The 13,182-nt window shown below is 37.2% G+C and overlaps 1 protein-coding gene across 2 annotated transcripts in view; it reads left to right on the forward strand.

Moving 5' to 3' along the window:
- ddx11 (DEAD/H (Asp-Glu-Ala-Asp/His) box helicase 11) overlaps positions 1 to 13,182 on the forward strand; it is a 32,578-nt gene that overhangs the window by 980 nt on the left and 18,416 nt on the right. The window contains exons 1-10 of one of the 2 annotated variants that reach the window (XM_057836610.1): positions 42 to 216; positions 1,641 to 1,779; positions 1,861 to 2,076; positions 2,164 to 2,250; positions 5,385 to 5,521; positions 5,588 to 5,645; positions 5,723 to 5,830; positions 8,131 to 8,218; positions 11,968 to 12,170; positions 12,260 to 12,334. In XM_057836610.1, the coding sequence (XP_057692593.1) occupies positions 1,651 to 1,779; positions 1,861 to 2,076; positions 2,164 to 2,250; positions 5,385 to 5,521; positions 5,588 to 5,645; positions 5,723 to 5,830; positions 8,131 to 8,218; positions 11,968 to 12,170; positions 12,260 to 12,334 (1,101 nt within the window). In that variant the 5' untranslated portion in view covers positions 42 to 216; positions 1,641 to 1,650. Of the gene's footprint in view, positions 1 to 41; positions 217 to 1,640; positions 1,780 to 1,860; positions 2,077 to 2,163; positions 2,251 to 5,384; positions 5,522 to 5,587; positions 5,646 to 5,722; positions 5,831 to 8,130; positions 8,219 to 11,967; positions 12,171 to 12,259; positions 12,335 to 13,182 lie in introns of those variants that run through there. The other variant, XM_057836611.1, reaches the window with a different exon arrangement.

Here is a 13,182-nt window from a genome sequence, read left to right on the forward strand (position 1 = left end):
GTCAATAAAACGAACAAACATTATCTTAGCTCGTTTCTTATTGGCCAGGTTTGGTACCCTTTGCCCTCTGTTGGCGCGGGAGTTAAAACTACTCAAATCTTTCCACTTCTGAGTATCTTTCCAATATACCTAACATAAAAATAATCAATTTCGAGTATGACAACCGCGGCTAGCTACAGTATCACTACTTGACCTGAAGGGATCGTAAACGTGACTGTAAGTGATGCTTAACTGACGCTGTTTTATTCAGATATAATGGGAGCATGTCAATCTGTACATTACGATACTCTTATTATCGTAATTCATTACTTACATGAAACTCTAACACTGCTTAAAAACCATATCCAACCCTTGTTTTATATCCTAACACTGTAATTATTAGAAACCTTGTCCTAGATTAAACCCAATTTTGAGAATTTAAACCAGTGGTTCTTAACCTTGCTAAAGTTATCGAACCCCACAAGTTTCGCATGTGAATTCCCCGAACCCTTCGGAACTAGGTAATAAAGCATTTTTTTCTAATTCAAAACTAATATATTTAAGCTAGCGTGCTAATAGTTTAGCCAACTGTTTTAAATTCTTCTCATTTTGACAGCATGTTTTATTGAGACCACGCTGCCCATTGGTCTGTTGTATTCCCTCATACTCAGTGCGAGTCAACCTTCCACTGAGCAAACCAGTTCCTCCTCCTATCAGATCGAGGACTAGCAGTTAAAAGAAATGGATTAAGCCTGTAAATTGGGAGCAAACCAGTCCAAAACCTGGTCTAATAAACCACTTTGCCTAGATTTATTAGCACACAAAAATAGGGCTTTGCCATAGACTTCATAATATAGTGACGGGACACGGGGCCGATTAATAGGGGGCCTATCGCCGTCAAAGCTGGCCAAGTGGAAACGCAAACAAAGAGCTTTTTACGTTGAAAATTCTTGTGAATGAATGATGTGTGAATTCTTCATAGATATGAATGTAAAACAGTCTCGATTCTTGGTTAAAAGCAAAAAAACGGGCAGTTGGCATTTTTTTAACGGAAATATTGCGAAATATGACGTCAATGCCGTAGCGGTTATTTTCTCCCATTGATTTTTTTCACAACGTTTCAAAATGCATGAATGGTACGAAAAATATAATAATTACCTTGAATCCTCGAACAAATCACTCCTAAGACAATCTTTCATGTTTGTGTGCGGTACAGCTTTCATACTTTTTCAACCTAAATCTGGTGTTTGATCGCTGCATGTGTTTGAGAATAACTGCGACCAACTTCGACCGACTATAGTGGAGTGTGGGACGGCCCCCTACTTGAACGCATGGCGCAGTGTCTGGGGACTCAATCCTGTCAATATCATTATGAAGTTTATGGCTCAGCGTTTCTTTACCTTCGGCGAACCCCTTAGACTTACTCACCTTACATTGAAACCTCAACTCTAATTAGAAGCCTTCTAAGCCTTACTGGCTTAAGAGGTTATTTCTGATGCTTTTATCAAAATGGATGTGGAAATGTTGCCTATTGCATTTATAAACTTACAACAACTGATTAACAAGATATGCACTTAAAAATATGACACAGTTTAAAATGTTGCGTTCATTTCGCCCTTTAAAATGTAATTTTTCCGTCACACGTCTCTTTTGGTTCTCAGGTTTGTCGTCATGGAAAATGGCAGATCTGAATTTCCATTTCCTTACCAGCCGTACACTATCCAGGAAGATTTCATGAGATCCTTGTATAATGTACTGGACCAAGGCAAAATTGGTATCTTTGAGAGCCCCACTGGGACGGTATGCTAGTGTATATCTGTGCATGACACATGCAAGATGGTTCCAAGTACTTTCATGAAATATGTATTATCTTTGATCCAGGGTAAATCTCTGAGTCTGATATGCGGAGCGCTGACCTGGCTAACAGACTTTGAGACTAAAAGAAAACAAGAGGCGGCCGCCTTGCTGCAAAAGGGTGAGACGTCACTTTCTTCACCCATTACTGAGGCTTCTGGCCAGAGTTCATCTGCAGAACCTGACTGGATCACCAGTTTTGTGCAAAAAAAGGCTGAACGAGATTTGGTGTCAAAGTTGAAGGTGAGACTATACCAGCCTGCTGATGTCTGGCTAATGTTCTTCCACACACATTCCTGTTTTAGAAATGTTAACACATTCTTGTTCTAGGAGGATGAAAATAAACGAAAGAAGCGAGAGGAGCGCTTGGAACTGATTCGGAACAACGTTCAACTCAAGTATGCAATGAAAAGAAAGGTAGGCACTATTAATTTGAGTACGTATATTCTGTAGAATGAAAAACCTATTAAAATATCAGGGTTTTTTAAAATGCCATTTCAAATAAAGAGTAAAATAAACACCTTTCTATGAGGTGTAACCAACGTAAAAACCACAGAGCTGACTTTAGGTAAAAGGTCATTATAAAGCTAAAAGAAGTTTTGAAAAGACTGTGGATCCTAGGTTAGGTAATTATTGTCAGTTCAACTGACGGACGAAGAATCACAAATCTGTGAATATCAGTCGACAGGGTTCGTACAGGTGCTTGAAATCCTAGAAAAATGATTGTGCTTTAATGTTGTGTTTTGAATGTTTGAAAAATGCTTGACTTTTGCAGTAAGTGCATGAAAATTCTTGGAAGTGTTAGGCACACATTTCTTTCCCTGCCCTCAATTCCCTGTCTAAACAGACCAATGACCAAGTGAAACAATATAAACAAAATAATAAAACACTATGTTGGAATTATTTGTTTTGCCAATAAGCATCGTGGGAAATGTAGTTCTTTGAAAATGTAACCGATTGTATTATTTTGAATGCAATAATTAATACTTTAAAGTATATTTATTCATTATTAAATATAAAAAATACACCTTTTTCAATATAAATCACTTTTGAAGTACAACTTTAACAATATTGTGTCCAAAGCTGATGCAAATCCACCTTTCACGTGGAAACAAACGTACCAGAACACACATAAAAAGACAAACTGTGTATCTAACGCATTTTAATGTTCGTCACAATTTGAACGATATCTTTGAATTTGCCGTTGTACCAACAAATCAAAAATTACATGCAGTTCACAGCTCATTTGTTATGAGACGCTAAAATGCAGAACATCGGGATAATCTTTCAAGGTGCTGGAAAATTGGCCATGATTTGGTCCGATAGGACGTCTTCTGTGGCAGCCTGCTGAACTTGCTGATCCTTCCCAATCCTAAAAATTCATTAAGTGCATCAAGCCTTAAGCCCAGAGAGAATGCATTTTACTTGATGTAGTGTTAACTGCCTTCTAAAAACTTTAATCTTGGTCTGATTAAGTCATTATTTTTGTTATTTTTATGTTGGTTTCTGCTTAATGTGTAGACCAGGGGTCCCCAAACTATGGCCCCGGCCCGCCTCCACAATTGGTCCGGCCCCCTGAACAATTTTTCCCCCCCTCCTCAATAGTGTTATTTATTTCCTGGCTTTTTTCTGTGAAGAACCTAGAGAGGGTTATTTGATTATTATCTATTTAATTAATAGTGTTATTATTATATTACAGTATATATTTAATTAATAGTGTTATTATTATATTATATTATGGGCTGTCAAACGATTAAAATTTTTAATCTAGTTAATCACAGCTTAAAAATTAATTAATCGTAATTAATCGCAATTCAAACCATCTATAAAATATGCCATATTTTTTGTAAATTATTGTTGGAATGGAAAGATAAGACACAAGACGGATATATACATTCAACGTACTGTACATAAGTACTGTATTTGTTTATAATAACAATAAATCAACAAGATGGCATTAACATTATTAACATTCTCTTAAAGCGATCCATGGATAGAAAGACTTGTAGTTCTTAAAAGATAAATGTTAGTACAAGTTATAGAAATTTTATATTAAAACCCCTCTTAATGTTTTCGTTTTAATAAAATTTGTAAAATTTTCAAAAAAAAAAAATAAAGTAGTAGCTCGCCATTGTTGATTTCAATAATTACACAATGCTCATGGTGCTGAAACCCATAAAATCAGTCGCACCCAAGCGCCAGCAGAGGGTGACAAAACACCAAAAAATACAAGTAACAAATGGACATGACACTGTGCTGTCATTTTAATCTCTTTGAGCGGGGCATGTGCGTTAAATGCGTCAAATATTTTAACGTGATTAATTAAAAAAAATTAAATTACCACCCATTAACGCGATAAGTTTGACAGCCCTATATATTATATTATATTATTATTAGGGCTGTCAAAATTATCGCGTTAACGCGCGGTAATTAATTTTTTAAAATTAATCACGTTAAAATATTTAACGCAATTAACGCACATGTCCCGCTCAGACAGTATTCTGCCTTTTGGTAAGTTTTACAGCAGGCTTTTTGTGCTGTCTAACAGCGAACTCTTGTGGTCGCTTTGCGACATGGTTTATTTTTTTTCTTGCCAGTTCAATATGGCTGCACGACGTCTCGGGCTGACGCCTACGTTGTAATGTTGTGCTTATATGATCCTTGGACAAGATTTGTCCGTAAGTATGGTTGTTGTAAAGAATGTACATATTATGTTAGTAAGCGAAATGTTCTATTTTTTGTATGAGACGCTTTTTGTTTATGTTTAGTGAACCTGTATAGCGTGCTAAGCTAACGTTGTTGCTAATGCAATGCTTGTGTACTTTTTTTTGTTGTAGTTTTACGACGGTCTAAAGAGGACAATGGTTTGAGGCTATTTTATTAATAAATCAGATGAAAAAGGGAGAAGTCTGATTATTAAGGCGTCGTTCACTAGCTGTCTAGCTTTGGAAAAAGTAGACGCTTCGGAGTGAGGACAGCATAGACAGATTTAAATGACAGTAGAGTGAAATGCCCACTACAGTCCTTACGTACCGTATGTTGAATGTACAGTGGGGAGAACAAGTATTTGATACACTGCCACATTGGCAGTGTATCAAATACTTGTTCTCCCCACTGTATATATCCATCTTGTGTCTTATCTTTCCATTCCAACAATTTATTTTACAGAATATATAAATAATTTACAGAAAAATATGGCATATTTTATAGATGGTTTGAATTGCGATTAATTACGATTAATTAATTTTTAGGATGTAATTAACTCGATTAAAAATGTTAATCGTTTGACAGCACTAATTATTATTATTTTTATTTTATTTAATTTTGTTCAGTGAAGAATTCAGAAAGGGTTATTTGATTGTGGCTTTCTGAAAAACAATAAATTTTTACATTTAGGGACTCCTGCAATCGTCACACTTATTCTGTTTCAAACTGACCCGGCCCCTCATCAGTGAAGGAAAAAGTTATGTGGCCCTCACAGGAAAAAGTTTGGGGACCCCTGGTGTAGACTATTAAAGGTGTTTTTCCCCCCATCTTTTGTGTGTCTGTAGAACCCTGAGGAGGATGAAGCATTCAAGTTGCTCCAACTCTGTAAAGAGGATCAAACTGATGGGACGGCAAATCAAGATGACGAGGATCTCATTATCGCTGAGTATGAAAGCGATGACGAGTCAAGGCCAAAAAACAGGTGTGGGCAGCCATTCATTTTTTAACTCTTGACATGATTACACAATAACAGAAGGATGTTTCTCAGGTTCTGCATAGCTGAAGAGGAAGAGGATGATGAACTAGTCGAAGAGCATGTCACAAAGGTAGCATGATGGCTGTAAAAAGAATTTTACTTCCCTGTTGTGTGAATAATCCTAGATGTTATTGTGTGTGTTGACAGATTTACTACTGCAGTCGCACACACTCACAGCTTACTCAGTTCGTTCACGAGGTCCAGAAGAGCCCGTTCAGCAAAGACATCAGTCTGGTCACACTGGGTTCACGGCAGGTGAAACATGCACAAGTGCACAACTATTAACTCAATGGCTCCAATGACTTATTACTTACTTACATACCGACGGACATACTGACCAACACACAGGCATACTTTCTGACAGATAGACATTGTCAGACTGTCAGACAAGGCATGCATTCCGATAGATCGGCATACCTAGCTACTCGTGCTGCAACGATTAATCGATTAACTCCAGTAATTCGATTAGAATAAAGGTGCTATTCAAATTTAGCTGCTTTGAAGATTCGTTTAATTAGAGTGCCGTTGTAATGGTGTGTTTTGAAAGTGTTTGCATTTAGTTTTATTGATTTTGGGGGGGATACACTGCCCTCTAGTGGCATAATTGAATATGACAATTCATTTAACATGGCTGAATCCAGCTGCTCCCTGTTCAGACCAACATAAAGTAAGCTGGTTTGAGCTAATATTTTTTTATGCATTTGAAATTGAGTTTATATGTATATTTAAGTTTCTTTTGTGGGAATGTGTTTGAATGATCTGTTAAGAGCAGTCTAAAAAAAAAAAAAAGTCAGCATTTTATAGCATTTAAGCTAGCAGACTTTTGCCACGCAAGTTAGCCAATTGTTTTCTTTTGTAATACTTAGATCCTCATTTATTTCTTTTATGCCATTTGAAGCCAAGCTCAGGCATTTTAATTTATTTTTAAATGAAGTGCAATTCTGCATAGTTTGAAGAAACACGCAGGAATTTTATTTTGTATGAGCATTTTCTGCTCTTTTGAAAGTGCAAAATTGGCAAGCTCTCCTAAAATGTATTCTGCAATGCATTAAATGTTCCTAATCCGATTATTTAAGTTAACTAGTTGATAGATTAATCGATTACTAAAATAATCGATAGCTGCAGCCCGACAAGCTACCTATAAACAAAAATGCAGACTGACAGCCCGGCATACCTATCGACAGATTGACTGACATACCCATAAACTAAAGGGCTGTTTACACGAAGATGCAGGACACCAGTCTGCAATGATTGTTTTGTGGAAGTCTATTGGTTTAAAAAGTTGCCAACAAACCTACTACCCCACTGACTGACCTACCTACTTACTTACAAAGCACAAAGGCTGCACAAGATAGAAATATCGTCCTGCTTGCCCGTCTACCAAGTCAATCTTCCTGATAAATAAACACACTTAAGTATGTACAAAACCATTCAAAACATGAAAGTTTATGCTGCAATTTTGCATAAAACAGCTTGTTGGATGTTTGGCAGTGAAAATATTAATTTCTCATCCAATATAGTATTTTTTTCACAAATATATTCATGTTACTTGTTTATTTAGTGTATTTATTTTTAATGAATGAACATTCTAACTAGGGGTGTGACAAAATATTGAAATAGTGACATATCGTGATACTTTGAATCAAAAAAGGTGATCAATATGCTCTTGCCAAGAATCAATATCTTTTTAAAAAGGTCTCAATTAAAAAAAAAAATAACAAAAATAACTAAGGAACCAACAAGTGGCTAACAAAATCTTCCATAGTATATAATAATATAATATAATTGTGTCTCTGTTAACTCTATGGCTGCCAATGAAGGCCCTAGACGCCCTTTTATTTTAAGCTGGGAGGGGCCTGAAACCAGAGCATTTGCAGCCAGTCTTTCTGATTTTGGGGGCATTTACAGGTCACTATTTGTTCATTTTAGGGCATGTAGATGGTCACTTCCTGTTGGGTTTGAGTCACTAGACTCACTACCTATTCATTTGGGGAGATTCCTGGGTCACTTCCCATTCTGTAAGCCAAAACGAACAGGAAGTAACCCATAAATGCCCCAAAATTAATAGGAAGTGACTCATAAATGCCCCAAATTCAACAGAAAGTGACTGAAAATCAACAGCAAATGACCAGAAATGCCCTAAAATTAAACTAATTGCTTGCCATTGATAATCATAGACGTCCAGTCGGTTTGGACGAAAATAGATTGGACGTCTACTAGTGATTAACTTAAAGCCGAAGGATGAAAATAGCTTGTTTTTCTGTTTATTAGTCGTGATGTAGAATGATTTCCTGACCAATGTATCGATAATTGTTTTATCGTTATCGTGACCTTTGTATCGCAAATCGTATTGTATCGCGGGGTACCAAGGAGTTCCCACTCCTAATTCTAACTGACTTTGTGCCCAAAATAATTACTTTTCAAAACATCAGCGCCAACCACATTGACATTATTGGGACTACACTTAAATAATATAATTCTTCTATGCAGTGGAGCTGAATAATAATGATATCAAAAATGGACGACGTGAACCTGATGTGAAACAATCTTTGCAGAATCTTTGTGTAAATGAGGAGGTCCGACATCTGGGCAGCCTTCAGCGCATCAACGACCGCTGCATGGAGATGCAGAAAAACAAACAAGGTGAGAAAAATTAAATAAAAGTAACATACTTCCCATGTTACAGTACTGTATGTAAAGTTGTAGAAGACAGCATGTGACAATTCGGCAGCAATAAAAAGTGACCTCAGAGATGATAAGTAGTTAAATTTTGGTCTCATAGTGTGATATGATTCAAGCAAATGTGACAAGAGTAATCACACTTTGGACTTAAGTACAGTGGTATCTCTACGTATGAAATTAATTGGTTTTGGAAGTGGTTTCGTAAATTGAAAATTCCGTAAGTAGAGACGCGTTTTCCATGTAAATGTCCTAATCCTTATAAAGCATAAAACTGCATCTAAACATGTAACAAATACATGTTACAATAAGATTATTGCACAATAAACATAACATGAGAGTTGTGCGTAATATAAAAAAACAAAGAATAGAGTAAAGAATAAAAGTTAATACATTCACGTAAAGCTGTTGAAACACCTCATGGCCAGAGGGAGAGAAGAGGATGCTGGCATACAAACATACAGGACAGTAGATGTCCCTCTTAGCCAATTGGTTGCTAGGAAGATGCTAGGCAATAGCCAATAGCAGAGCAGCTACAGTGGCAGAAAAAGTATCTGAACCTTTTGGAATTTCTCACATTTATGCATAAAATCAAATGTGATATGATCTTTGTCAAAATCACTCAGATGAAAAAACTGTCTGCTTTAACTAAAACCACCCAAAGATTAATAGGTTTTCATATTTTAATGAAAATGGTATGCAAACAATGACAGAAGGCGGAAAAATAAGTAAGTGAACCATCCCATTAAAATTTTGTGCCCCCCCCCCCCACCCTTTGGCAGTAGCAACTTCAACCAGAGGCTTCCTGTACCTGCAGATCAGTCTGGCACATCGATCAGGACTAATCTTGGCCCATTCTTACGAAACTGCTGTAGTTCAGTCAGATTCCTGGGATGTATGGCATGAATCACTGTCTATAACTCATGCCACAGCCATAGACATCAAAATGATATTATGAAGTCTATGCCACAGCATCTCAATGGGGTTCAAGTCTGGACTTTGATTTGGCCACTTCACAACAAGTATTTTGTTCTTCTGAAACCATTCTGAAGTTGATTTACTTCTGTGTTTTGGATCGTTGTCTTGTTGAAGCATCCATCCTCTTTTTAGCTTCAACTGTCTGATAGACGGCCTCAGATTTTCCTGCAAAACATCCTGATAAACTTTTGAAATCATTCTTCCATTAATGATAGCAAGTTGTCCAGGCCCTGAGATAGTAAAACAGCCCCTAATCATGATGCTCCCTCCACCATGCTTCACGGTGGGGATGAGGTTTTGATGTTGATGAGCTGTTCCATTTTTCCTCCACACATGACATTGTGTGTTACTCCCAAACAATTCAGCTTTGGTTTCATCAGTCCACAAAATATTTTGCCATAACTTCTGTGGAGTGTCCAAGTACTTTTTTGCGAAAATTAAACGAGCAACAATGTTTGTTTTTAGACAGCAGTGGCTTCCTATGTGGAGTCCTCCCATAATCACCGTTTTTGGCCATAATTTTACATGTAGTTGATGTGTGCACAGAGATATTGGACTGTCATTAGCAAACACTCTAGGGTTCTTTTTTACCTCTCTGAGTATTCTGCGCTGAACTCTTAGCGTCATCTTTGGTGGACGGCCACTCCTTGGGAGAGAAGCAAGCAACAGTGCCAAACTCTCTCCATTTGTAGACAACTTCTCTGACTGTCGATTTATGAGCATCCAGACTTTAAAAAATGGTTTTGTATCCTTTCCCAGTTTACACACATCAACAATACTTGATCACAGGTCTTCAGACAGATCTTTTATCTGAGCCATGATTAGGAGTGGGAACCTCAGGGCACCTCACGATACGATACGATTCGCGATACAAGGCTCACGATAACGATTATATCACGATACAGCGATTATCGATATATTGGTCAGAAATTGGATACATGACATTCTACGATACAACTGTTGAAATGAAAAAAAAAAGAAAAAAAAAAGATATTTAAAAATAGAAAAAATACTGTTTAAGTCATTTATTAAACAGTGACACCTTTTCTGTGCAACATTGCTGTAAAATATAAATCTACTGCAAATTGTGCCCCTGCACATATAGAGGAAACCAACCACGACCACTGATATCGCTTGGAGAGATCATGATGGATTGCACCTTTAATTTCTTTAAAGTTTTAAATCTTTAAAAAAATAAATAAATAAAAAGTGCCGTAGGTGTCAGCAGTTGAGCTTGGAGTGGGGCAATGATAAAATTGGTGGGTCTTTTCTTCGTATATGACCTTTGTTGCTTGGTTTGAGCACTTCCACTATCTGCTTCAGCATTTAAGATGTCAGACTTGCTCAGTCACAGTCTTCCTCACCTTAAAAACAACAAAATAAAACAAAAAATATTAGCTACTTCATAGCGTTTGAGTTGAAATCCTGATTTTTTTTGTGTTGGAAGTATTGCATTAAAAAAAATATGAATTGAATGTATAGAAATTAAAAATTCAATAATTACCTATTGTTAATATGTAGGCTACATTATTTATCATGCACATCACTTTATATATCTTGGAACCTATTCAAACCATTTTTATAGCTTATTGTATCAAAATGACAGTAATAACAGTTTGTGTAGTAAACTAGATGGAAACTGGTTCTCAAATAATATCAAATAAATCGGTAAATTCATGTGGGCTTGTTCGATATTCATTTTCATCCAGTTTAGGGTCCTGGTTTATTTTATATTATTCAACACCAAATGTCATCAAAATAATACATGTGAATTAAAAAGTCAATTACATTGCAAAACTTTCTTACCTCAAGTGATGAAAGCGAAGCTCACAAACTCCCGTGTCCACTACGTCACCAGCTCCCAGTGAAACTTATTTTTCTTAGACAATTCTTGCATACAGCAAAGTCCTTGTTCACCTTACTTCCTTTCTTGTTGGTGTAAAATCTAAAGTGTGTCCCCATGTGTGATTTGTAGCAATATTTTTCTCATTTTTTCCTCCACCGTTCTCACGGAGCTTTTTTATTTTTTCAACCCACATGGAGCGTCCTCTCTTCTTCTCTAGACAACTTGTGCGCACTTTACCCTCACCGCCACTCCCGAGCGCCCCTAGTGGACCGCCAAGGAATTGCTCAACAAACATTGAGCAGTTTACAGCATCCATACTCCATTGTATGGCCAATATGTTAAATAAAAGTATCGATTCTTGGCGGGAGCATATCGATAACCCATCGGGTTGCAAAATATCGCGATATATCGCCGTATCGAGATATTGTCACACTCTTAGCCATGATGCACATCAGACACTGCTTCTCATCAAGACAATTCTTACCAGATGTGTGTGTTTTATAGTGGGCAGGGCAGCTTTAAACCACTCATCAGTGATTGGGGAGTGCACACACTTGACTTAAAATATTTGGTAAAAATGTGTTTTAATTGCTCTTTAAGTCTCCTTAGGCAGAGGTTTCACTAATTTTTCCTCTTTCTGTCATTGTTTGCATGCTATCCTCATTAAAATATGAAAAACTATAAATGTTTGGGTGGTTTTCGTTAAAGCAGACACTGCATTTTCATCAGTGTGATTTTGACAAAGATCAGATCACATATGATGGTGATGTATGCAGAAATATGATGAATTCCAAAAGATTCAGATACTTTTTCATACCACCGTATGTGATCGGGACATCCCTATCATAAAAGATAGCTTCCCTTTTTAAGAATGATATGTTATTTGTAGACAAGCCGCATCACGAAGAAGGCTCGAAAAGAAAGCGAGGCCCGGCGAAGAGCGTCTGTCCCTACAGCAAGGCTTCAGTACTGCAGCAGATGAGGGACGAACTCCTGGGCAGCATCCATGACATCGAGCAACTGGTGAAGCTGGGCAAGGAAAGGAATTCGTGTCCTTACTATGCTACACGCCTCGCTGTCCCGCAAGTGCAAGTTTGTACCTTTGCTTCATCCTCCCGTCTTGCAGAATGTGTTTTATTTGTACAAAAGCTGAATTGCATGCATTGCTTTTGATTTTGCAGTTGGTGGTGTTGCCTTATCAGATGGTGCTGCATGAAGCCACAAGGCGGGCGGCAGGGATTCAGCTGAAGAACCAGGTAGGCACCCGAATTTAAAAAAATTCACATTTCTTCTCAGAGATGCTGTGGATATAAAAAATGAACTGCTTGTACATGCCATAAATGCTTAAATCCCTGAATTTTTCATAGATATGAATGTAAAACAGTCTCAATTCTTTGTTAAAAGAGCAAAGAACTGGAGCAATTAGCATTTATTTTACGTAAATATGTCGAATGTGCTGCTAGTCTTTAAGCCACTGTGGGGCCGCCTTATCACCACAAAGAGCATTTTACGTTGAAAATTCTTGTGAATAAATATATAAAACCCTAAATTCTTTATAGATGTGAACGTAAAACAGTCTCGATTCTTGGTTGAAGCAAAAAGACATGCAGTCAGCATTATTTTTACGTAGAAATTGCGAATTATGATGCCGATGCCGTAGCAGTTAATTTCTCCCATTGATTTTTTTTCACAACGTTTCAAAATGCATGCATGGTACGAAAAATATAATAATTACCTTGAATCCTCGAACAAATCACTCCTGAGACAATCCTTCCTGTTTGTATGCGATACAGCTTTCGTACTTTCAATCTAAATTCGGCGTTGGATCGCTGCATGTGTTTGAGAATAACTGCGACCGACTGAAGCGGAGTGTGGAAAGGCCCTCTACTTGAAGGCGTGGCGCAGTGTCTGGGGAATGTGTCCCGTCAATATCATTATGAAGTGTATGATTAACTCCTTCAGACCCGCAGTTTTTCTGCAGGGAGGGCCAAAGAAATTTGTTTTTACTCTACTCAAATGATTTGGTCAGGGATATTTCATGCTTTTATTGGTTATTTTTGATGTTAATGTTATTGTGTTTTTGATGAGAAATGAGCACTTTACA

The sequence above is a fragment of the Corythoichthys intestinalis genome, chromosome 5 (assembly GCF_030265065.1).
Source record: "Corythoichthys intestinalis isolate RoL2023-P3 chromosome 5, ASM3026506v1, whole genome shotgun sequence".
Taxonomy (NCBI): domain Eukaryota; kingdom Metazoa; phylum Chordata; class Actinopteri; order Syngnathiformes; family Syngnathidae; genus Corythoichthys; species Corythoichthys intestinalis.